Source organism: Numida meleagris, chromosome 5 (genome assembly GCF_002078875.1).
Source record: "Numida meleagris isolate 19003 breed g44 Domestic line chromosome 5, NumMel1.0, whole genome shotgun sequence".
Taxonomy (NCBI): Eukaryota; Metazoa; Chordata; class Aves; order Galliformes; family Numididae; genus Numida; species Numida meleagris.
The window spans coordinates 63,911,921-63,938,491 of record NC_034413.1 but is presented as its reverse complement, the minus strand read 5'-3'; the positions used below and the strand labels follow the sequence as shown (position 1 = coordinate 63,938,491).

At 37.9% G+C, this 26,571-nt stretch overlaps 1 protein-coding gene across 3 annotated transcripts in view; it reads left to right on the top strand.

Annotated features, from left to right (window-relative positions):
* DPP10 (dipeptidyl peptidase like 10) overlaps positions 1 to 26,571 on the top strand; it is a 426,751-nt gene that overhangs the window by 228,814 nt on the left and 171,366 nt on the right. For all 3 annotated transcript variants that reach the window (XM_021398541.1, XM_021398542.1, XM_021398540.1), the window contains exons 2-3: positions 16,042 to 16,156; positions 23,711 to 23,806. In XM_021398541.1, coding sequence (XP_021254216.1) covers positions 16,042 to 16,156; positions 23,711 to 23,806 — 211 coding nt within the window. The remainder of the gene's footprint in view (positions 1 to 16,041; positions 16,157 to 23,710; positions 23,807 to 26,571) is intronic.

Genomic DNA, 26,571 nt, shown 5'->3' with positions numbered 1-26,571 from the left:
TGAGAGCGGGGTTGGTCTCTTCTCACTGGTGACAGGACAAGGGGAAATGGCCTCAAGTTGCACCAGGGGAGGTTTAGGTTGGATATCAGGAAAAACTTCTTTACGGAAAGGGTTCTTAAGCACTGGAACAGGCTCCCCAGGGAGGTGGTTGAGTCACCATCCCTGAATGTGTTTAAAAACTGTTTGGATGTGGTGCTCAGGGACATGATTTAGCGGTGGGTTGTTAGAGCAGTATGGTTAGGTTGCGGTTGGACTTGATGATCTTGAAGCTCTTTTCCAATCTCAGTGATTCTATAATTCTAAAGTGAAGCAACTCTGAAGCTTCAGTGGAAGCTCCTATTTTTTTAATTTACATTTATTTTTTATGCCCTTCATTTTAATTCTTTGTTTTAATTTCTAACATTCCGAAGTTCTGCTTGTTGCTGTGGGAAGATGTCGCGGTATCATTGTCTTTCCAGGTGTGCTGAGCTGTAGATTAGTTACACGGATGGTCATTGTGTACATGCTACATTTCAGCACAATGTAGTGCTTCTTTGTATGTACTGCCAAACTCACAAAGTGTTCTACTATGATTCAAAAATGCAATATTAGCTCAAAGGAAGGAACCGGCATAAATAATGCTTAGAAAAGCAAAAAAATATGGTAATTGACCATGAATTTGGCAACCCTGCCTATGGCAGGAGTTGGAAACGATGATCTTTGAGGGCCCTTCCAACCCAAGCCATTCTGTGGGTCTGTGAATTAGCTCCACACCACAATATTGTCCATATTTTTACTTAAGTATTACCTAACTCTGTTCTTTTCACATAAAGTACTTACACATTCAAAAATGTTAGAAGTTTTTATTATCCCCATGAACTTTTGATTAAGCAGAGTGATTGGCTTTACCTTGCATGCTCTTAATAATCACAGTAGTCACTGTAGAGAACAGGACTACTTACGCTTTGAGGTGGTAAAACTGTTATAAAATGTGGAAAGGTAAAATTGAGGGGAAATGGAGCTTTGGAAGAAATGGGGACAATTAAAACTCTATTTTTCTTTTTTTTTCCTCAGTATTAGGGGTAAGAGAAAGAGTAGGAACATAGAATAGTGACCTAAATGGAAAAGGAAGTGACATTTAAATCAACAATTACAGCAATGATTCTTGCATATGCTTGAAATTATACGAAACAGAATAAGGAAAATTATTTTCTTCATAAGTTGATTGTTAATGAGGGTTTTAGTAATTTGAGGAGAAGTCTTAAAAAGTAGTGGCAAAGTTTGAAAGGTTTGAACTGTTGCATTAAGACTGAATGTGGCTGTAGAGCAGTAAGAACTACTTGTTTTGTTGTATGAAATTTTTTTCCTGATAGAATTTTCCATTGTTTTGCTGTGTCAAATCTACAGCACCTGTTTGAATATAGACTTAGATAGAAAGCTTGCAGCTGAGACAGAAGACCTGGAAATAAGGGGAAAAAAAAGTGCATAAGCACTACACAGTCACGTTTTAGGCAGCTCTTCAGGTGCAGATAATCATGTTTCTCTAGTGGAATTTTTTTCTGTTCTCACTGAATAACATCTCATTTTCCCTAGACCTTGTGTCAGCTATGTTATTTGGTAAATTTAAACTGCAGTCAGACCTGGAATCCATTAGAATGGATAAAATACCTCAGTTTTGGCGATCTTTTGAGGTGACTTTGGTAGAAAGCAAAATAAAGTGAGAAGACAGAGAGTTCAGCAGATGTTTTGGCTACTGCTAGTGCCCACATTGCTGTTGAAGTTAGCATAAGTGGAATCTTTTATAGTGCCCTGTGGCATGTGCCACAATTTATGGAGGATAATGAAATTTTATCCATCCTGTGATTATTGATCTAAAATAGGTATAAAAATAACTGTTATAATTGCAGGAGACAGTGACCTACAGAAGGTGTACAGTTGAAAACTAGATAACGATCCCGTTTTCAATTATTTGTTTCTTTAAATACATGCTTCTGTGTTAGAGCTACCTGTATTTGCTCTTAATTTAGCTTTCATTAGCTGGTTGCCCAGGTACAGGTGTCAGGATAGATGTGGGTCATGAAGATATTCTCCTCTGAGATGAATGTTCTTCTTATTTTTTCTCATAAGAAGGAGTCTTTCACATAAGAGAGAATTACTGGGGAGCTGTAGCAGCTTGTGCTCTTTGAGATGAGTGAATTTCCACTTGTTTTTCCTTTTGGCTATCAGTTCCTATCTGACAGGGATTTTTCAGCAGCAGTCTTTTGAACTGCAATTGGTTATGCCAATGATTCCTTCATTCATGTGCCTAATTACCTGATGGAGCCTGCAAATCAGCTTGGCTGCAGTCAGAGCACCTTCAGTGTAGAGCCCAAGTGGAGCACTAGTGAAGATTTGCAGCCTTAATGCATGGTCATGAAGGAAAGCATGAGCATTTTTTTGTGAACGCTTTGTGATGCAAAGGCATTTATTTTTCTCCTTTGTCCAATCACAATAACTTCACTTGCAATCTGAATAATATGTTTGTCTTCTCCTTGCAACGTTCACATTAATGCAGTAATTACTGCGTGCCTGATATATTACAGAACAGGAGCGGTTCTCATTCTTTTAAGATTTTTATGCTTCTTTCTTGCTTTTTGTGCTTAAATATTTGAAGTCGCAGTCTTAAAATAAATTACTTGACAATAGTAGCAAAGGGTTTCTTTTATTTTTCACTTACACAGTTACCTAAATAGGTAACTAATAACTTAAAGGAATGCATAGAAAACAGAAAATAAAGCATTTTCATTGTGGCATCTTGCAGTGCGTTGACTGTTGACACAGATATACTTAGAGAGGGGAGGTTAAGGGGAAGGTTGCTACGTTTTTTGGTGGGTGTTGAGTGGTGCAGTGGCATGTTTTGGGTGAACTGCAATTGTTCATTGCCTCTGTGACACAGATACAGTAGGATTAATACGTATTTTTAGTATCATCTTGTTTCAGAAGCTGATAGATGCAGTGACTGGTTGTGCACTTGCACTTCACAAAACTTTTCATCATTTGCCTTTTTTATATATATGTATAATATATATACATAAATTCAGTTTTTCCATGCTTTCCTAAAGCACAGTCTAGATTTTTGCTTGTAATAAGATCTAAATTTTCTTGATAACTCTACAGGGTAAAAATAATCATGTAATAAAGATAGCTGAACAAATGTCCTAGTTTAATTTTATTGCAAAATCCTGTTTGCAGTATGCTGAAAGATTATTTAATACTAAATTGATTATAATACAGTGTGTGTATATATATATATGCTCATTTTGGAGCGGAAGTAATGAATAATTAACACTACTGTTTTGCTAGGTCGGAAAAACTATTGTTATAAAATTGCCCCAGCTTGCTACATTCCAACTATGTTACCCGCAGCTCTTTGACAGATTTTAATTAAGAACAATGTCAGCAATGCAAATATTTAGTTATTATTATACTGGACTAGAAACTTTAAATACTTTTCCAATGAAATGTATTGCCTCAGTTTTTTCTACTGCATCATGTTGAAACACCATGTGATGGAAATACCATATTGTCTTGCAAGTGATTCTCTTGTGGGCAGGTATTCTTTATGAGACAAGGAGGCTGATAACATTATTGATTTGCAAAAGTGTGATAAGCCATGCTTTTTGCCCTTGAAAACTTTAGTTGGAAAGCATACAAGGAAATAGGACTCTAGACTACTGTTTTCTTTTTTTTTTTAAGAAGCTTTTTTATTGACTGTAATTTTGAAAAATAAAGAATTAACCTTGCATTGTCTGAAGTCAACCCCAGAAAGTCTGGATGAAAAGACTTGACACACACGCACAAGATAAAATCTTGGGCTATTTTGTCACAATGAGAGGCACAATGGGGATATTCACTATTCTTGCAGTGACTACTAGATGTCTGCCGGTGGTGGACTCATGTCAGAATCAGTAGATGTGCTGGCTTATGTTTTCAGTCGTTTGTAACTGAGGGTTTGGCTGCATGCCTCCATCATCCTTCACTGGAGGATTTGCTTCCTTGGAGGCCCACTGCAGCCAGGAGCCATGAGTGCAGCATGTGGCACTTGGTGTGCGTGAGGCCAATTTTGAGGAAGTGTATGTGAAGCAAAGGTGTGGAATTGAATTCCTCCACGCAGGAAAAAATGGCACCCATTGACGTTCATTGACGCTTGCTGAATGTTTATGGAGACCGTACAGTGGGTGTGAGCACAGTGAGGTGGTGGGTGATGCATTTCAGCAGTGGCGACAGCAATGTGAAAGATGAGCCATGTTCTGGATGGTCATGCACAGCTGTCACACCATGAAATGAAGAGCATCTCAATCAGCTCATCCATGTGAAGTAGTGGATTACAGCCAGGGGACAGTGTACGGAGCTGAATGGCCACTTCAATGCATTGGAAATGATTGTGGCAACATTGGAATGTTCCAAAATTTGTTCCAGACGGGCCCCACAAATGCTCACAGAGGAACAGACAGAACACCGTATTCAAGTTTGTCAGGAGCTGCTGACCCAGTGTGAGGCTGAATGTGACAGTTTCCTGGATCGCATCGTTGCTGGTGACAAGATGTTGGTGTCACCACTATGAGTTGGAGTTAATATGATAGTCCATGGAGTGGCGACATGTGAATTCTCCATTGAAGAACAAGTTCAAGACACAGCCCTCAGTGGGTAAAGTGATGTGCGCTGTTTTTTGGGATAGGAAAGGAGCAATCCTTTTGGATTTCCTGGAACCCATACAAACTGTCAGCTGTGACAGCAGTATTGTGTTGCTGAAGGCTTGAACTTCCAGAGTCAAGCCAGAGAAAAGATTGCCAGGCCCCATGCCATTTTTAAAACTGTGGAGCACATTGCCAATCTTGGCTGGACTGTCCTACCACACCCACAGTACAGCCTGGATTTGGTGCTTTCTGACTTCCATCTGTTTGAGCTCATGAAAGATAGACTGCATGAGCAACATTTTCCTATTAATGATGCCATCATAGCAGCTGTGAAACAGCTGTCACCTCTGCTGTGGCAGATTTTTTACAAGTGCTGCAGGCTTTTCCTCCTAGCTGGTGAAAATGCATAGCTAATGATGATGACTATGTTGAAAACAGTGTTTTGTAGCTGAGAATTTGTTCTATCAAACAGTGTTGTGCTCTTTTAACTGTTGTAGTTTCCATGGAAATAAATGGGAGACATTACTTCTGGAGCAACAGATGTATTTGAAGAAAAATAGACTTTGGTGTTTCTTTAATTAATAACGTGGAAAATCATGGAGTATCTCAAGAATTCACTTCCTTTAAAACATTACAGTATTTCTTGGAGTGCATGTATATGAAAGCCACAGTATTATGGCCTCTCTTGTAGTATGACATCTTCATTTGATTTGTCTTCTGCTCTGCTCACTTAAAACTTCCAGGCATTTCAGTAGGAGTTGTTGGAGTGGATCTGAAGAAGTTGTTTGACTCTTATATTAAAGCTCAGAGCCAAGCAGAGATGTTGAACTGAGTATTTGATCTGTAGACAGCCAGTTGCTGTCAGTGCATTAATGGATAATTCAGTGACAGGTCTGTTTTGAACTTCTCATCCAATTTAGTATAATAGTTCTGCCAACAGCTAGGTACCCACCTCTGTATTGGTCAACTCTTTGTCCTCTTTCTCTGGATCTGTTAAACTGACTTCTAATTAGAACTCTTCTGACTCTCAAAATGGCGAGACACCAAAAAGTAATAGATAATACTTTTTTTTAAAATTATCCTTACCTTATATGACATGAGAACCTGCTAGGAAGAAGAGTTTACATGGGAGAAAATTAAAGATGCCACTCACTTCTTCACCTAAGTTTAAACTGCTTCTTGAAATGGATTTCAGGGAAAACATCAGAGATATTGAGTGAAATGCTCTCACTTCTCTTAGCATGAGTATTAAAGCATGCATGGGATACCTGACAACATTACTGCCTTTTGGGACACTGTCTTTCTCAGGTTAAGAGCATGATAGAGCCCCTAAGACTCTTTGTGTAGTACTACTCATTCTTCCTTTTAATTCCAGTGCTTTTCTGTTACAATGATTTTACAAAAATATACTAAACGTGACTTCTGTTGCTTGTCTTTCCTGTGTGGCAGCTGCAGGAATGTGTCTCAAAAATAGTTCTGTTCTTGGCAGCGATAGTAATGGATCAGTAATAAGTGAGCGTATTACAATCTCTGTAATGCAGCTTTAGAAATAGCTACACTCTTCAGAGAAATCTGTGATTGTTACAGTAATCATAATTCCATATTTGTATTGCCAATTCTGATAGTCTACTTTTTTCCCTCCAAAACTGTGGTGAAACACAAATAGAATATTGTTTTGTATTTTTGTGCGGTGCAGACATTTCCTTCTAGATTTAACTAAAAGGATAGTTTAGCTACAGGGAATAACTCAACCATTGCTATTTGACGCTGCTTGATGTAAAACTACCTGTCCCACAGCCTTGTATGGCTTTGGGCTGTGGGCACCGGTCCATAAACAGTTTAACTGGCCTAAATGAGACCAGGGAGGAGTCATGATTGGTTGGGCAACATGTTGGTAAAACAAATCTCACTGTGATGGAGTGAACTTAGTCTAGACGTGCAGCTCTTGGAATGAGTCCAGAGGAGGGCCACTAAGATGATCAGAGGGCTGGAGCACCTTTCCTGTGAAGAAAAGTTGAGGGAACTGGGCTTGTTTAGCTTGGAAAAGAGAAGGCTCCGGGGAGACCTCATTGTGGCCTTCGGGTATTTAAAGGGAGCATATAAGCAAGAGGGGGTACGACTGATTATGGGGGTGGATAGTGATGGGACAAGGGGGAATGGTTTAAAACTAAGGGGAGGTTTAGGTTGGATATTAGGAGGAAGTTTTTCACAGAGGGTGGTGACACACTGGAACAGGTTGCCCAAGGAGGTTGTGGAGGCCGCATCCCTGGAGGTATTCAAGGCCAGACTAGATGTGGCTCTGGGCAGCCTGGTGTAGTGGTTGGTGACCCTGCACTCAGCAGGGGGGTTGAAACTAGATGATCATTATGGTCCTATTCAACCCAGGCTATTCTATGATTCTAGTTGAGCCAGAAGTAATGGTTTGAAGGTGTTTTTTTCCTCACTTTCCCACAGTGAAGCTTGTCTTGGCTAGGTGCTGATGGCCATGCCCGTGTGGCAGAACTGCTGTGACAGCTGGAGAACTCTGTCCCACCAAGAGGCATTCCCAACTTCTTTAAATCAGCCAACTACTAAATTCTTGGGTGACTCATGGTTTTGCATGAAACATAGTGCATAAGGAGGCCTCTGAAGTAGGTAGCGTTGGATATTAAGAAAAGTTTGCAGGAAGAAAGAATATAACAATGCAGCTTTTAGACTGTTGAAATCAATAAATCCTGTGAAACTGATGAGAAATTCCTGATTTTATTTTTTTTTCTTCCAGTGCTGTGTTTGGTTTTTAGTTGAGTGTATGTATGGTGACAGGTTGGTTACCCATAGTCTCTCTGTAAATGCCTTTTTATGAGTTTGCGTGTGTGCAGACGAAAAATGCAGTGTTATTAGTGCCGTAAGGTGCTTGCATTGTTAAATGAATTGTTTGGTTTCACTGTGAAACTCAGCAGAGATGATATTTATATATAATAGTATATAGCATCCAGTCTAGGACTCTTCTCCTGTCTATACTACTACTACTAACTATATGCAGGATAAAAAGCATATCTTTATGTTGAATCATAATATTCATCTGCTTTACATAAAGTTCAGTTTTTCTGAAAAGTAGGTAACTTAATCATGAAGATAAAATTCTAATAAGAACTCAGTGGTTCTGGCCAAATATGTTTGCTTGTTACAGCTTTGTTTGCAAGTATTTATACGAAGAGATGCTGGCTGGGAAGCTCCTGTAACATTCTACTGCCTTAGATCCCCACCCTCTAAAAGTGGCAACTAGTATGCACTTCTGTCACTGACGGTCTCTGGATTATTTATGTTTTCATTTATCTATAGCAGTGTTGTTTTTAATAATTTGTATTTGCATATTTATGCAGTGATGTATGGATGTGAATATAAATACATGTGCACATAAAAGATGAAGGCATGCTTGCATTTAAATTACTTGCTTTATTTTTGAGTAACTTTTGTATAATCTGAACACAAATAGAAAAATACTAATTGAAATTTGAACAATATTTTTGACAAATGTATTCCATAATTTGATAAATCCTGAATTAATATTATTAATCTAAAAATATTATTGTCGTATCCATTCTTCAGTGACTCTTAAATGGCATAATGTCAAGTATGCGTGTGTACACCTGACCAATGAGGAGGTCTGGATGGTGATTTTGGTTTTTGTAGTCTGACAATGGTCTTAAGGACTCCATTGCGTAGCGTGGTGTTAGATCAGTAAGTATAGGAGCACTGTATTCAATGTAAATATTAAAATTACGTGGCATAAATCTGAGTTTGGCTTGTGTGACACTACTGCAATATTGTAACCTTTCCTGATTTTCTAACTAGGAGAGAAGTGTACTATTATGTTGTCAGATGGATCTGCTCATTAATGCCAAAATTGACTACATCAGCTTTAAAAGTCCTCTCTTACAAGACCTTGGAAATATAATAGAAAAATTAAAACACATTGAAAAGCCTTTTTTTTTTTTTAACCGCTCTGCTAATCAGGCAAAGCGTTGTTTAGTTTCTGGGTAATGAAAGGGAGAGTTTTCAGTAAAGAACTTTATCTGTTGAAATTTCTGTAGCTGTTCAACCTGTATAGCCTTTGTTTATCCATTTTTTTTTTATGTCAAAAGAGAGGTAATTTTACATGACTGGTTGATTTTTCTTCATCATCTGAATGGAAGAAGTATGTTGCTGCTTTGTGACGTTACATTAAAGCGTGGATCACTTGGGATTTGTGAAAATACCTTTTTGGCCATAAATGACAATGGCAGTGTTTATAGACGCTTCTTCCTGTATATCGTAGTCATATGCAATCAAATCATGTTTGTGCCTGCTGCTTTGCCATCTTTTCCTGTCATTGGTGTTACTTGTTTTAGTAAAATACATTGAGATTTTTTTAAAATTGTGACAGATGTATCGTTGCTTTTCTGTAGATACAAATGATGCTTGGACTCATTGGAAATGAGCCACTAGCTGTATTTCCATGTAATCTTGGAGGCAGTCTTCAAGATACAGAGATAACTTTTTTTCATTCAGACAAAAATATTAGCTTCAAGTTGAGATTTGTGTGAGGAAGAGAAGATATAGCACAATGTGAATGTTAGAGCTTTGGTCTGATTAGGGTGTTGGGAATGGAAGCTGCAGTCCCACTAGGGCTAGCAGTGACCCTCAAAACCCCAAAAGGAAGTGTGACTGCTTTTGGCAACTAGCTGTATGGAGGTGAGATTTTCAGGGAGTGTTGCAAATTTATTTAATAAAGCAAGTCTTCAGTAGTTGTTCTACATAGGAACTTACAAAAATCATCATAGGTGGCTGAATAGAACTTCGATGTACGGAAGTACATTAGAATCACAAGATACTTGGTTAGACTGGAAATAAGAGTACAGTATTTTTACTTGTGGAACTTAGAAGCTGCACAAGATTGTGAACACAAGATTAAAAGGCAGAAAGACTTTGAAGTGCTGTGTCACAGTGAAGTTGACCCTGGAGGTGCTGTAACTATACGTGGCTTTATATGTCTCTACATGCAACTCGGCCTCCAAAAGCCAAATAAATTCCCTTGCCTGATGTAGTTTCTCTCTCTGCAAATAATAACCAACATCTTAAATTCTTCTCCTGCGCTTAGAGCCTGAACAGTGATTTTTTGGTAGGAACACTTCAGAAGTTGTGCTTTTACTTGTTTGTCTAGTGTAATAGCATTCTTATTGTGTTTCAGGAAATGTTACAAGGTACACTGCAAAATGATTTGCAAGATGTAAAATAGCTAGCATTACAAAGGCATTTCACATTGAGTAGTTTCCATAATTATTTCTGACCATTTCTGTGAGTAGTTGAAACTAAGGGTATTGATATAGCTCTCCTAAAACATCATGCAGGTAGTGAATGGGCATTTGCAGTGCAGTGCCTCTCCTTAGAACAAAAATGATCAAGGCTGAAAGAAGCACAAGATTTTTTGCAGTGTTAAGAAAGTACATAAACAGCATGGGTGATTAATCAATCATTTTGCAGAATTAGGTGTGCTGAGACGGGGATGGGTTTTGCTGCTTTCACCTTGGTTTGGATGGGGCTGTTTTTCTTTCCAGTTTAGTTCCTCAAGAAGAGGCACTGAGTGGCATGGGTTAGTGGGCATGCTGGGGGGTGGGTTGGTGGTTGGGCTAGGTGATCTTGGTGATCTTTTCCAATGTTAAATTATTATATGGTTTTAAGAGAGGTTGCTCTTACCAGCACAGCCCAGAGAAATAAAAACACAAAGACAGCTTGCACCCATACCCAAATCCCACATGGATTCTAAGTAGCGTAATTCCTCTCTGTTTAAAAATCCTGTTATCCACAGGCCTGACACGCATTCTGGTGAAAGGGGCTTCTGAAAGGAAGCTGCAACATTTTGATGAATAAAGATACTGCCTGGGGAAAGTAATTGTGTGACCATAATCATTCAAACAAGAACTGAAGCAACAGGATCTTATAGCATGGCAAATTGGAGAGGGATGAAAATGATAGGTACTTACGCAAATGGATTAAAACCATCCTGTGCCACTTTGTGAGCCTGTTAGTCTCTCTTGCTATCTAGGCCATAGGATTACTCAAAAACATCTGGGAAGGAATGGATGCAATCATTTAATCACAAATTCTAAATGCTTTTTGTGGTAATTTTCCTACAAGTAGTACACTACAAAATCAAGGCAGGTAGTATTTACTACCAATTGCAGGACAAGCTACATAATGAACTCTGGAAAGACTGCATGGTTTTTATCGTGAGTATCCCGGGTCTGTCTTTAAAACACCTGAGATAAAACATGAAACTATTAGTCTTCTTAGGTTTATCACCTTTTCTTCATGTTTGGGGAATGCAAATGATAGTGTTTAATGAAGTAGATGCTGGGGGAGTCATTAAATGATATTGTCGTGATTACATCTAAGCTACAGAGTGAGACTCATTCCTGCTGCAAAGCAAATTGCAAATTTGCTTTTCATAGCCTGATACACTCTGCCCCTGAAATTCTTGCCGAAATCAAGGAAGGCTGTGATTCTTCTGAGCAAATACCCATAGTCTCGGGACAAATGCCAGTGTGCATCTGTACACGTGTACCACTGATCCCATAAACCTGGTGAAGTGCACCCAAGGCTGCAAGGAATAAATAATGGCAGAGTCTCAGCTTTAGCTTTGAGTAGTACCTGTCAACACAGAAGAAATAACTAAAATTGGTGCAATTTTTGTTTGTAATTTCTATCGATATAAGAATATTTCTATGTTTGAGTCATCGTGCCATTTATCAACTATTTCAGTCGTATCACGGGCAGGTAGTGCTATGAGAAAAAGCAGTTTAGGAAAATGCCAGCTCTCAGAAAGGCTTAGTGTTTTTCTAAAACTTTGTTTTTCATTTCTTGTCCCAATGGGGGTGCTGTGCTTTAACTAACTTGCCTCTCCTGGAAAAGCCTGGCATAGTCCCCAGGCTTCAGCCAGCGCACTTCAGTGCGACTTCTCCTACCAGACGGCTTCCTACTGCTTCCCTCGTTATTATGTACTGTAGCAGAAAATACTCTGTATTGTGATTTTTTGAAGAAGAGAAAATGCTATTAAGATCATTCAAAAACTGGACTTATTAGTGCAGCATGTTAAGGCAGTATTTTGTGATGTTGTGTTGTCATCTCAGTTGTATGTGCGCTTGTTAGAAAAACTGTCTTAAAGGCTATTTATCCCCATTGATTAACAATAAAACTGTGCAGTTTGATAAGCTTTAGGAAGGAAGCTGGATTCCTGGTTTTGCTGCTTGTGAGAAAGAAAAAAATGTTTATTGAAGAGCAAATACGTAAATATCTGAGTTTTTTTTAAAGGCACTACGTCTATTAATTTGAAGTGATGTGTTTTTCCCCAAAAATCAATATCACCAATATTGCTTCAAAGGAAACAGTGCACTTAAATTATAAGCACTTGCATTTCTGTATCGAATGGTGAAAAACATCCATATATGAAATAAATTTAATGGCAATTAGTTGCATCTAATTAATTCTGTTGTATAGGACATTGGGTTATATGTGCTTGAATCACATTCCTTATGGAAGTAATTTTGTAGTTTTTTATTTTAAAGATGAAACATCCATGTCCATACTTGTTGAAAAATAATGAGCAACACCTCGGCGCTCTTGGATGAGGTTACATGTCATAGTTTAAGATTCAAAGCCCACATCCTGCTAAAATTTAAAGGATGTTCTTGCTTGTAGTGCATCAGTTCATCATCAGTCAGTCAATTATATTATATTTAGAAAACAGCCTGGTAGAGTAGAGAGAAAAATGATTCAGCATATTTAATTGATACTTGCCTTTTGTAGCTGTAGTTTTCCAGCGTTTCCCTGAAATGCTTTGTGGTGGCAGGCAGAATTTAGCATAGAGGGATGCTGAAGGGTTGAAATGGCGTATGCTCTCCTTTGGCAGCCTCAGCCGCTCATCCTTCTTGTGTCCAATCTGCAGATTTTAGGTTCAACTTTCTTTTTGCAAATTGAGGTTATTGGGACGCTCTGACTATACAGAGTGGAACTGAGCACACCAGAAATATGCTACTCTTTCTTGTCTTAGTTGAAACACTATGAAACCTCCGTAATGTCCTAGAATATCTGTTTTCACAAAACCAGTGTGGCAGCAAATCATGCCTTTCCTTTTATGAGGTCTTTTTTTTCAGTAGAAATTAAATGAAGACAATCACAGAGCAGAGAAATTAGGTATTATGTAAAATCCTCCCTTAACTTTCACACATTGAGTCGACTGATAATAGTGATTACAAACTGATGATAAGATGTGGTCTTTAGCCTTTGGCAAGAGTAGGCCGGAAGTGTTTTGTCCTATGACACTGGTGTACAATTTTCGTGCGCGCAGAGTAACAGACTTTTCCCTTTGTTGGCTGTATTTTAGTAAGGCATTACTCAATCATAAATTACTTTCAGAAATACATATTACTTAAGGTTTGTTTTTGGCAACAGTGCAATTAAATGGTTCAACAAAAAGGTACTTTAAATAATGAGAATACTTGCAATTCTATTACACTTTGAGCAGCCATTTTCTGATTCATTAGATTGTAAAATCTATAACAACATTGTAGATAGTGTTACACATAAAACACCATCTTCAAAAGTTGGTATTTTTTCAAACAGCTTTAATGTAAGAGCCTACTTAGAAGATTAGATCCTTAAATCTCCATCTCCGTGCTCATTGTTATTATGTGATAGCTAGCAGTTAGTTACAATGTCAGGAGCTTCTCATCATACAGCTTCTTATGGTGTTTCCTCTTGAGTGCCTCCATCTTCTTGCCATATTCAAAACTGACAGCTTCTGTCTTGCCTATGGTGCGTGATCTTTAAAGCTGTTTAACTGACTTTTATTACTGCTTCAGAAAGCAGTGTGAGGCTGAATATATTTTATTTCTTTAACAACTTACTGTATTTTAAAGCTTTCTTGCTTGTAGTCAAACATTGAAAAAGTTGATTGGAGATGTCCTTGATACTGATTGCGTGATTAATTCCCATTATTACAGGAATTTTCCTAATCTTTCACCAACTTTTTTGTCATTGTGTGGTAACTTCACAAAAGTCTTACAGAAAGCTGTCTCTCAAACATCCTTATTACTTTTTAATGACTTCGAATAATTACGAACTCCAAAATTTTATCCAGCTGTTAAAACCATGTACTTTCTTCTTAGGAATAAGTCTTTCCCTTTATGCCAGTTTCCCACCTTCTCTCTCACTGTATGAGTAAGCTTTCTGTGCTCAGTACTGGATTCATCCATTTGATATTTTCCTTGCAAAAATTTGGAGGAGCATTTAAAGTATGCTTTTATTTTTAGAAACTGAGCAATATGCATGTCTGCAGAGGAGAACCTTCTGAATAATGAAGACGTGGTACAATTTCTTTAGAAGCTTTGGTACAGAGGACATTCATCAAGTTGTCCACCTTCTGTCGTTTTAAGTCAGTCCTTTGGAATAGGGTTTCACAGGTCTCAGAGTGTAACTACATTTTTTTAGCACAGCTCACTTACAAAAGCTACTGTTCTGTTACAGTTAAACTCTGTTAAATGTCATATGAATAAGACTTAAAGTATTAGGTTTAGGATAACTCTTAATTTTCTAGACTGTGCTAATAAGATCAAAATAATTCTTATTTGAGTGAAAATAATAGCGTGCATCTCAAGTTATATCCAGGCCCTAAAAGTATTGAGATTGTCTTGACACCATCCAAACCCCACAGCCTTGGGATCAACAAACAGATGCATGATGGTGATGTGCAGCCTTGAAGACCAACCACCTATAAGGCTTATTTAGAAAGTGGCAGCATTCATTAGCGTTTAACGAGGTGGGAGTGAAGAAAATGAGGTGAGCAGGCAGGTCTGTTTGGAAACAAGGGCAGTGGAGTGGGGAAAGGAGATGGATGTGAGTTATTTTTCCCCTTATCTGAAAGTAGTCCTGAAGTTCAGTGAACCAAATATAGGCATCAAGAATGTGTTGTTGGTTAATAGTGATCAGGCTTATCCTGCATGGCTGCACGGAGATCCCCAGGAAAGCTGTGCATGCTGGCACTTCATCTATTATCTGCAATTTCATTGGTACCAACACCAAAGAGGAGTGTAATGATTATAAAAAAGAGGAGAGAGGAAAAAAAAATGTACAAGTAGTCTTTTAGCCACCTGGAGGGAAGGGGATGAGAGCAGCTGGGGGCTGTAATCTTTAGGCTCAAGGTGCTTGCCATGGGCTGCCCTAGGCTGCGGGTTGCTACGAGACTTCCCCTGTGGGATCACTTACAGTCTGTGAAGTGAAATTCCCCTTAAACTTCCTAGGAAAGAGGACCTTTCCCAGGTAGAGATGAGCAGGTGAGGAGTTTAAAAATAAGATTAAAGGTACTGTTAAAGATACTGTTGCACATAACTTGTGAAGCGCTCATGTAGTGAAACTTAGCTTTGTAAGTAGGCTGAAATAGGACCTTCTGAGAAGTTTATTTTCATTAGGAGTGTTATTGCAGCAATTTATTTTGGAGAGACTAAGGTTACGTATGGATCATTGTGGCAGAGCAACTGGATGTGGGTAGAAAAAGTGTTGATTACCGTCAGAGCAAGTTAGGATTGCGTGAAATAATTGTCGTGCTGTTTTTGTCATTCTGTTGTTAGATGCTAAACCATCAGTTTAAAATTGTGCTGTGAATACAAGCAATGCATTGCTGCTGTTGACAAACCTTATTACATCTGGCTGGGGTTAATACGAGTTAAATGTTTAACCACAGAGACTGTAGTTTTACATGTACCAGTAGTTACAGGAGCATTCATTTAATATTTGCTACAAGTTACTGTTGATTTCTTTATGGGTAATAGGGGAGCAGTTTACAGTTGAACTACTGTATAGAGGAAGAAGAGCTGTTCAGCTTTAGATGAAACCTCAGGCAGTTTTGTAAATGTTTTCTATTACAAATAAGTTTAATAGGGTGCATTAAAAAGGATGTGTATTTAAACCTTTATGGTCCATACCACGTTAGGTAGAATTACAGTAAATTGCTGCCTTTTATTTCTGTAATTATCTTATAAACTGCTAGTTGATATTGTCCTGAAGTTTATGTTCACCACATTTTAACAGTAGTCATATTTCGGACAGCTTGTATAAGCTCATTTTGTTGTCTCGTAGGGATATAAAATTACTTGCATCTAAAAAGGAAAAAAAAAAGACAACTATTAAAGAGACGTGACTTTTGCACCTTTGGAATAATGCATGCGTACTGTTGAGAGGGGAGGGATGGTGATCATCTCCCATGTTGTAATTTTTGGTATGCACAGTGCAGTTTTCCTATCAATAGTAGTTCTAGAAATATGTGATTATGAAACACTGTCTTTTCCTTTTATTTTTTTTTCCATTCCTGTAGGAACTTGGAAGTAACAGCCCTCCGCAGAGGAACTGGAAGGGAATTGCTATTGCGCTGTTGGTGATTCTAGTCGTTTGTTCACTCATCACTATGTCTGTCATTCTTTTAACACCAGGTAACCTACTTCTTTATTTTATCTTACTGAAGGTGTATGATTCATAATGCACTCATTACGGTGACATATAAATGTTAAAATATCTTTTGCCCTTAAGCATTTTTAACTTCTGACTCCTATAAACTTGGTACTCATAGGGCCTTCTGAGTTACTGGGAGCTTTATGTAGCACAAGTATTTGGCTTCAGCAGTAGGTTAGTAGGATTGTATTAGCCTTGGGATGGCTACAAGCAATGCTCATTAGCCTCAGTGGGTATGAGCTCGAGTGTAAGATTTTGTTGCTTGTGTCTTAGTGTGATTTCTGATTCACGGATGAGCTACCAGAAGGCTAGATGTCCTGGAAAACTGAGAATGAAATTTATAACTGAACCAGAAGTATGCATGTTTCATGTATACATGTATAAACCGTTCCCCTTATCTTTCTCTTAGAAAATAACTATTTAACTTAAAACTAAGGAAACTACTTAGCAGCTCCCTTATCAATAGGAAAAGGGGGATGGGTAGGTGGAATTAATAGACAAAAAAGTAATTGCACATGTATAAAGAATTATGCCTAATGGTTATTTTGTTCTAATTTGATCTGGGTTATTTTTCTAGAGATTTTATTGCTGAGACAGCAATTGTTTGGAAACCTAAGAGAAGGAAACACTGCTTAAGCTTTAAAGAATCCTTGAGTTCTTTCTACCAAATTTGAATTATTTCTGTGAGATTTCTAAATGCGATATAAAGTATCAAATTTGGATGGTGTGTCTAGGTAATAAATATTGGTGTGCAAGCACTTTGTCATGCAAGCATTCAATTTGTATAAACGAAGTGCCCATCAAATGGTTTCAGACCGTTTGTCCACTGGATGAAATCAACAAGGAAAGCTTGGTGGGTCTGTGCGTGAGCAACTGAACTAGTGGACTGCTGCTAAAAGGAAAGGGTAAAACTCCATGAAGAAGGTGTAGGGAGGCTTTGTCCTCATTTTACAAGTGAGACAACTGAAATGATGTTTTCCTTTGTGCAGAGCCAGGATCAGAAGGGGTATTCCTGCCTTCTAATCTCATTCTCAAACTGCTCTAGGGCCACAAAGATGGTGAAGGGCGTACAGGGGAAGACACAAGAGGAGTGGCTGCGGCCCCTGGGTTTGCTTAGCCTAGAACAGAGGAGCCGAGGGGAGGCCTCATGGCGGCTGCAGCTCTCACAGGCAGAGGAAGGGAGTGCTGAGCTCTGCTCTCTGTGACAGCGGTGGGGCCTGAGGGAATGACATGTAGCTGTCAAAGGAGGATCATGTGGGGGTGAAGGAAAGGTCCCGCTCCAGAGGGTGGTGGGCGTGGAACAGCTGTCCAGGCAATGGGCACAGCCCTGAGCTGCTGGAGCTCAGGGAGTGTTCGGGCACTGCTCTCAGACATAGGGTCTGATTTTTGGGCAGTCCTGAATAGAGCTGGGAGTTGGATTTGATGGTTGGTTTGGTTCCCTTCTACGATAAGAAACTTTTCTTCTTAGAGGGAGTGAGGCAGCTGGGGAAAGTATGTAGGAATACTATGGTTTATTCTGTTATCCCTGTTTTGTAGAAGTATCTAAGTATGAATAATGCTGTCCAAGGGAGCGATAAGTAATGATTGTTTGCTTGTTACCAATTAGAGTATTTTGAGAAAAGTAAAAGCAAACTTGCGATGCTGTAATATCAAGATATAGGATTTTCTTTGATTTTCTCCTGGTGCACTCTAAGACAGAAGACTTGTTTTCAAGGAGAGTTTCCTTTATTTTAAGGCTTGTAAAATCTCAAAGATGTTGTGCTGGAATTCACAATAATAAATGTCAGTTCTGGCTCTGATATTATAGGATTATTAATGATGTAAAAATGTAAATGATAGTCTTTGAAGACACTTACAAAAAATAAAAGGAATAAACAACTCAGGGAGATGTTAATTTTTTTAACATGGTAAAAAATGCTTAGTGAAGTACATAATCTCTGGGACTGTTACAAAATCCAGAGAGCTTGCCTGAAAACTTGATGTGAGCTGGGACCTACATTTCAGTTGAAATCATGTGAGTGAAAACTAGTTCTGTCAGCTCAGATGTTCTAAGATATCCCAAAGATATCATAGACCTTGATATAAATAAAAGCCTTTTTCCAAGAATGACCTAGGTCTGTAAAATTGGGATTTCTTGCAGGTTAAAAATGCTTAACAAAGAAGGCTTTGCAGGTACATTGTAGGACAGCTACTTTCCCTACTTTTGACCTTAATCTGTTCCCCTTTCTCTTCATGATTAATATGTTTTTGAAAGTTATTTTTTCTTACACTCTGCTAGTTTTCTTGAGGGTGCTGAGCACTGCAGCTGAAGCTTTCTGACTCTGAATGTGTATCCAAGATGACTCTGGGATATCTAGCACATAAGGAAGTGAAAAACTCAGACTGTCTCACAAGCCTTTCTGTTATGAAGTGCTTAGTGCTGAGGGTGGTACAAGTTTGTTGTTCTAAATATTTGGTTTTGCAATTCATTTCTAATATTACTGTTCTAAGTATCAGATTTCTTTCACTATTTATTTTTGCCTGTAGTGATGGGTGCCTTTTAGACTTCGTACAGTTTCCCCTAAGCACTGTGCATCGTTCTACTTTTTATGGAGATAGGGATGATTTTAGAGAGCAGCTGCTCAGAAGCCTGGTTAGTCATTATAAAGCATTTCAGTGAAAGTCACGTTAAGACAGAACCGTATTTATTGATTTGCCAAATCCAAGATGTCTTTTGCCTGCACTTAGTGTTTTATCTCCAGTGTGAGAAACAGTTAGGTTCATGTACATGCTAATACAGAAGTCATTTGATTTCTCTCAAGCTTTGAGCAACAGCTTTCATTCCTTTTTTAATATAGGGTTCAGTGTTTTTCTATGAGCCAGAAAGTTTCTAAAAGAAAATATTCTATGTATGCAAAAAGCTTTGAGGAGGCTTTAGCTTCTGCTGGAGATACAAGTAGTTTTGAAACTAAATGGAAATTCTTGATATATACAACACAAAGCAGGAATGGTATTGAATGAGGGACGTGCTTTGATCTGTCAATATTGTAGTCTGTTAAAATACAAAATATCTGAAATATCTGTGTCACCATTAGGTTGTGACTTTATTAAACGAGCAGTGATATTAATAATATTTTGGAGCCCTGTATGTTGTTTTTCATTTGTAATAATACTGAGAAGCTTTAGAAGTGTGTTAGCTTTCTCAACAAAGAGGCATGTAAAGGGAAGAGTGGACAGTTCCATTTGTGTAATGGATTAGTAGTAAAGTCTGAATGGACTCCCAGTCCTGTAACCTCTTGCTGGATTTCTAACAACTCTCTGGGAACACTGCATCATCAATGTTTTGAAAAACCCTTTGTGTCCACAAAATAAATATTGCTACCATGCTCTGTAGATGGGAGTAGAAGGCTTGCAGATTGCTCTCTCTGCTACTTTCCTGTGCAGTTAGGTAAGTGTATTGGTAAAGCAAGTGCATGAAGGTGCCACAGAATGGAGTCTTGTTAAAATAAAGGGCTGCAATGTGGAAGAATTCAGGGTTTCAAAGAATAAATCTGTCTGGCCAATTTAATTAGGAGTGCATTGATTTTTGAGTGTAATATCAGGAGATGTCAGGAGAAGTATTTGAGAGAATAAATAAAGTACCTTGGGAATAATTGTATAACTTTCTTTATATTGTGAATTAGTGGTGAGTACAGAGGCAGAAATAGTTTTTTCTAAGATAGCACAGTCATATGTCAATGTAAGTGCAATGCAAGTATCTTCCTTGTTCTGATTTTGTTTTATTACGGTTTTAAAGTTTCATCATGTTTGTGAACATAATGAAATATTCATAGATGGACTTTCTGTGGTCAGTGCCTCACTTCTGCCTTTAGATCAGCAAGTTTTCTTCCTTGCAGTATGAGAGTATGTACCTCATGGTAGGAGTTACCTGAAGGCCCTGTGTCAGTCTGTATTTTGAAACTTAAGAATGCTTAGTTGGAAGTATTAGAAGCTGAAAGCTTCTGTATGGAAAATGTCCTAAGGGTTAGCTAGACATTCCCAGCTTTCTTGAGTTGTGTTGCAACACTTAAGTCTGTTCCAATCTTAGGGAAGAGAGCTGTTTCTGGAGGTGTGGCAGACTTGGCTGTATGTGGGACTCCTTTAGTGACATGTATTGATGTCAGCATTTAGGCTGTGCTTGCCGATGTACACTAATTACTCTTGAACAGAGTGGCTTGTGAACTCTATGGCAAAACATAGTTTGCTTTGCTGTCTCAGTGAGGCCAGGGGAAAATGACAGCTCTGCAGAAAAATTCCTTTAGGGAATATCTAGGTCAGCCAGACTCACAGAAAATGCTTTTGTGAAATCTGTTTGAGTAATATCAAGCTCCAAGAAGGACATCCATTTGGATTATGTCCAAAAGATAAAGCTTCTGCTTAAAACAGAGTTGGGACCAACTCCTCCACACCATTTCTCATGCCATTAAATAAATGGAAAGAAACTATAAGGAAGTTTTGTAGAAGTAGTAGATATTCATTACCAAAAGATTCAGGTTTCTATTTCGATACTGTATAGGCTCCATGTAACTACTGTAAATTAGCAAGCAAGTTTTGATATCTACTTTCTGTCAAGTCCTTTCCTTTGTCATGCAAGTGTTATATAGGCTGTGCTAATTCCCAGTTAGAGCTGTTAGCTTGTGCACAGTTAACTAGTGGTGTTTTTTCACTTTTCATGCATCAGGCAAGTCCAACTTCTTTTTTTCCCCACAGAAAATTCGGTAAGGAATGTGACTTACTGATATATTGCACTTCATAATTATTAGTTTTAGTTTCTAAGTTAGAAGGTAAACGCAAGAAAGATTAACCCAGTATAGTGTGTGAGAGCTGAAATGCTGTACAATTCATCTTACTGTACATAACTAAGCATTTTGGGAACTTAGAGTACTATTTTAGTTTTTTAAGGTCAGATCAATGTTTTGCTCAAAAATAACAGAATCCACAATATTGTCAGAGTGGAAAGCTAGTGTCAAAGGCTACAAAAAAGCTCCATTTTGGTAATAACTTAGAGGAAAAAATGCTTTGCAAACATCCAGTGAAGCTGCTTTAAGATGCCAGTTGTTTCAGCTTAGAAATGCAAATGGCAATTTCAAAGTTGCTCTAAAATCCAAATTTATGTGAAAATTACTTTGCAGACGTGAATTGTAGGACAGAAGAGGAGAGCCAGTATACCTTTATTCTCTGATATCTTGAATATCCAGTGATAACTGTCTGGAGCGAGACAATTTTTGGCAACATGACAGCTCGTGTGGTCTTGATTCATAGTTGGTAGACTAGCAGTATACAAGGAGATCACAACAGACAGAAACAGAGACTCATGAAAAGTTAGAAGAGGAATCCTTTAGGGATCACAGACAGCATTCTAGATCAGGGTGTGTTGTATCAAAACAGGTGACAGCAAACCTCTCATGAGGGTAGATAGAAAGCAAGGTTGTGGAAAATGGGGAAAATGGACATACAAAGAACTCAGTATTTGATGCTGTTAAGTAGGAAGTTGTATTCTGAAGACTGGGAATGTTATATATGCTCTACTCAGCTCCACAAATAAAACATGTGCTTACTTTGGAGATAAAAATTCAGTGTGAGGCAGGAGGAAGAGCTAACAAGGTACCATGATGTGTAAACAGAAGGATTAGGTATAAATCATGAAAGATAATGTTGCTCTGCCGTAAAGCTGTGGTAAGACTACAAGAGGAGCGTTGCGTCCCATGCTGGACTTGGAGGCTAAAAATAAGCAACCCAAACAGGCTGTATTGATCTCTGGATGGTAGGAAGAATCCAAAAAACTTATTTGAGGATTAGAATGTTTGTCTTGCTAAAGGAGATTTGAACAACTCTGCATGCTTAGACTTATAAGATACCAAGTGTGAGAAGAGTTGATTATGGTGAGTAAATGCTTACGAGGCCCTGCTGAGCGATGAGAGGGAAGCGCATCAACACATGGCATCACTGTGCCATGGGTGTGTGTGCTGGCCTTGTCTCTCCTTAATTTATGGCATGCATTAAAAAGGAGTTTGTCTTCAATGCAGCAAGGATACACCTTATTAATACTAAACAAAGTGGCTGCAGCAGGCAATGCTGACACTTAAAGGGCTAGAAAAATGTTGTTGATTTCATTCAGCTTTCAACCAGGCCTCTGACTGAGGTATTTGGCTGAACAAAGACTGATAACTGAACTGTGATGGACTTCATTGTGAAGGGGTCACATTTTCATTTGAAAGGCATTACAGGATACTACCTTTCCAGGGCACATTTTATTTGTTAAAATAAATGCTGTAGCACATTGGGTCAACTTAAAGATGACAAGTTTGTTCCTTGATTGCTGTGATTCTAGACACTCTTTGCAATGGGTCTGTCACCAATGGTGTTAATGTCAGCCATCTATAAAGACTGAAACAAACTGAGCAAAAGAAAGCTTCTCTCTACAGAGAAGGTAATTTGGGATGCCCATACATTGGAAGAAAAGCTCATAGAGCAGAGATATGCTGCCATAATTGTTGACAATCCTGCCCAATCATGAGAAAATGATTACAAGACCTGAGTGGGCAGCTGTCTGGTTGATAGTATAGGAAGTGAACAGGTGTATATTTTTTGCTAGTGCACAGGGGACATAGAGCATGGCTTTTGGCAACTGCTGTTCTTCTAAGTAGCCTAAAGCAGTTAGGTGAAGTGCGTAGCTGCTATGTATGAATATTCATTGGAACATTGTGTTTTGACAGCAAAATAGGACATCTGCTTTAATACTATCTCTGATACTGCATTTGTGTGACAGTTCACTTTTGAATCTCTACTACTTATCATTTATTTAACCTACAGCACAAGAAAAGCAGAATTTAGCAGGGTTTCCTGTGCTTTGGAAATGAAAAGGAGTGATTTTAGGAGTTGGTAACTTTTTTTTTTGTATTGAAATTAATATTGGCTTTTTTTCAGAAGTATAATAATCCTGGGTTCTATTGTGTTTGGAAGAAACAAAGATGCTAGCCAAGGCTAAAAAGGCAAGGCTCATTGCCTGAGGGCAAGTATGGATCATAAAATGTGCATATGGTTTTTTTTTAACTTTTTTTTTTTTTTACATTTGAATCTCTGGAATAGATTGGCTCCAAACAGATTTCATGCAGATGGATTTTACTTACTTTCTATTTGTATAAGGTGATTAATATGGCCTTTTTCCTGTGGCTGTCAGGAAATTCTTGTATTGGTTTGAAATCAGCTTTCTAGTGCAATAGAGGTATGGAAGGAAGGAGCTGTGCCACTACATTGCCAGAATAGTAAATAGCCAAGCACTTCACAATTCGACTGTCACGTCTCTAAGGTATTAGTGTTGTTTTTTTTTTTTTCTGAAGCTTTACTGAAAAAGAATGAAACTTCTAATGAAAAAAAGTTAGAGCAAGGTAGTGTTACTGATTTCAATAGAACCTCTGAACAATGTGTTTTAGTTCTCTAATTCCAGTGTTTTGCAAACTACACGGAATATATTGTTTTAATAACTGCCTAAAATGATCCTGTTCCATTTATTTTAGATGAGCTTGCAAATTCATCTGAAACCAGATTGACCTTGGAAGATCTCTTCAGAAAAGAGTTTGTAGTTCATAATCCAGAAGCCAAATGGATTAATGGTAAGTGTATAACTTCTCATGTAATTTGAAACTATGTAATTGCTTTGAGTATTAAGTAAAGTCACTGTCGGGCCATTGAAAAAGAATCTGTTAAAATCTAAACTCTTGAAATTGTCCAGTGTCCTGGTTTTCCTTGTAGTTCTGAGTCATATCTGTTTCGTTAATTTTTGAAGTGATTTTCTAGTTTTAAATCTCTATCTAGTAGAAACTCAGTGCAATTTTCTGTTTGTGCCACTGGCTCAGTTACATGCGGTGATGAAGAATTGTTTCTTGGTTCTTGTTTATGGATTCACAAAGATCAGTTAACAATAAATTGTTGTGTTAATATATGTATTGGGGAATTTGAGAACTGATTCTTCTGCTTTGTGTCTGGAATGGATTCTTAAATATTTTAAGCTGTTTTAAAATACTTGGGCATTTCTTGATCATTTTCTGACGTCCACAAATCGCATTTAAGTTTCTACTTTGGGAATCTGCGTAACATCTATAAATAATTGAATAAAGAACACCATATTTTTAATGGAAGAAAGCAAATGAGCTACATATTAGTATTATGACATGTAGTTTATGTTATTTTTGAACTCTATTCTATGGCCTGTGTTAAGGAAAAAAAGAAGCTTCTTCTATAAAGTTTTCCAACTGTGGTAAAAAAAAAATATTGTATTTGATGGTAAACATTTATTTGGATACATGGTTCTTCTGTGGCATTCAAAATCCATTTTGAGAAATGTGATGGAAAGTAATTTTGCTTGTATGGCTCAAAATAACGGAGGGTGTAAGCGTTCTGAAAATGATGCAACTGTACAGTAATGAACTTTCCATTTGTTGAAAATATTAGACAACTTAATAAAGAGAGGCTCACCATTTTATTAGCAGTCCTAGCTTTTTGCAGTGATGTTCTTCTCAGCCAGCATGGGAACTTGCTAGCAGTGAAGTGTTTTCATGTGCTTGTTTGCCAAAAAAGCAACCAAGTCCAGGATTTTTTTTTAAATAGGGGAAGAATGGCCATTTTTATCATTGCTATGATGCCTGTATATATGTGGAGAATGAAATACGTAACTTAATACTCAGTGTTCGTTAGTATGAGGCTGGAGGGGACCGTTAGGCACTTCCCTTTGATATTGGTGGGGTAAGTATTGCTTCTGAACACTGCACAGGAACATTTTGGTGGAAAAGAAGTAGCTACTTAGTACTACTTTAGGCACCTCTTGGGGTAGGATAATTTGTATCCATCTCCAAGTTTTATCATCTTGACCTCTTGGGAAACGTCAAGAAGAGAGATTGTAATAATAGTTCCTGCTGAAAGCATTTTCTGCAGTCTCGAGCATACTTTGCTGTAAAATGTCCAATCTTGACTTAAGGATTGCGAGTGCTATATGAATCTTAGGTAAGGTCTCTTTTAACTGCTGTGATTCAGTAAAGCTTTACCTACTGATCTGTGAATTTGTTTAGCTTTCTTTTCCCAATACTTCCTTGCTTTTAAATTCCTCCGCTACAAATATAATCCCCATGTAATTAGTTCTACTATAATCTAGTCTTAAATAAGAAAATATCCTATATATATTTGTACAGTCCATTTCCTTTTCTGCCTGAAACTGAGTCCACTTGTCACCAGCAAATAATGATCCAAATGATTAAAGCTGCAGCAGAAGTGCTGTTCTTTGTCTGAGAAAATCAGGTGTTTCCAAGGAAAAGAAAAAATCCTCAACAAGAGTTTTAAAAGTGTTACCATTGATCAACTGTCATTTTAAGATATACCTTTCCTTTGTCATTTCTTCACAAAAATACCATCCACTATAACCTTTTTTTCTTACATGCTTGGTACTAAACTTGAGAATGTTTGCATTATCTACATCCTTCTCTTTCTTGCTTTATGGATGATGGCTAGTATTTTTCTTGAAAATAATCTCTCAGTAATTTGGTACGCTTTCTTCAGTTATAAATTCATCCCCAGTGGTATTTAAAAGGACATTATGGAGAGTGTACAGATGTTCATTGTTATCTGTAGCACTTGATTTCAGAAAGCATTCGTGTTGCTTGGCATAGTTTTGGAGAAGCTAAATGAGAATCCATCTTCACTTAGCATTATCGATCTTCAGGTTTTCTAGTAGGAAGTGAGAATTTAAAATGCTGCCAGTGCATAATGAAAGTACTTAAATCTGACAGCACACAGTTACTGATAAGGGTTTTGCATTAGATGGCAAAACAGCTTCCTTTACTTTGGGCTAAGTACAACATTGCAATGGAGGTTAAAAATTTCAGAGTAATTGAGTTGTAGAAGGTACTGGAGTTAAACTTTCCCTATGCTTTCTGTTGCCAAAAAGCTTGTTGTGAGACTGACCTATCGTATTACTTCTGTTTTGCAACAGGAACCAATCTCTGCCCTAGGTCAGGCATAGAATCTTGTTTCATGATCGCAATTCTCTGAGGAGCCCATCTCCTATGTGCTAGTACAGTATGTTTAATGCAAGGTAACCTTTTGTGATGTCTTAGTTCCTTAAACTAGCTGTGTCAATGACAACAGCGGTATCATTACTCTGTTAGTTCTTTGTAAACTGATGTATGAATCATAGCTTATATGCCACCATCAGCAGTCTGCAGCTGGATCTTTGAACCACGCTAAGAGTATTTTCAGTAAATGTTTGTCATTTCTTGTAAGAATTGACTTGGAAGTATTGTGCTGTTTTGTGAAAAATACTGAGGGTTCAAAAGGTTTGCAGTCTAATCCCTAGATCTTTGCTGATGTACTTGCTTCTCTTTTTACC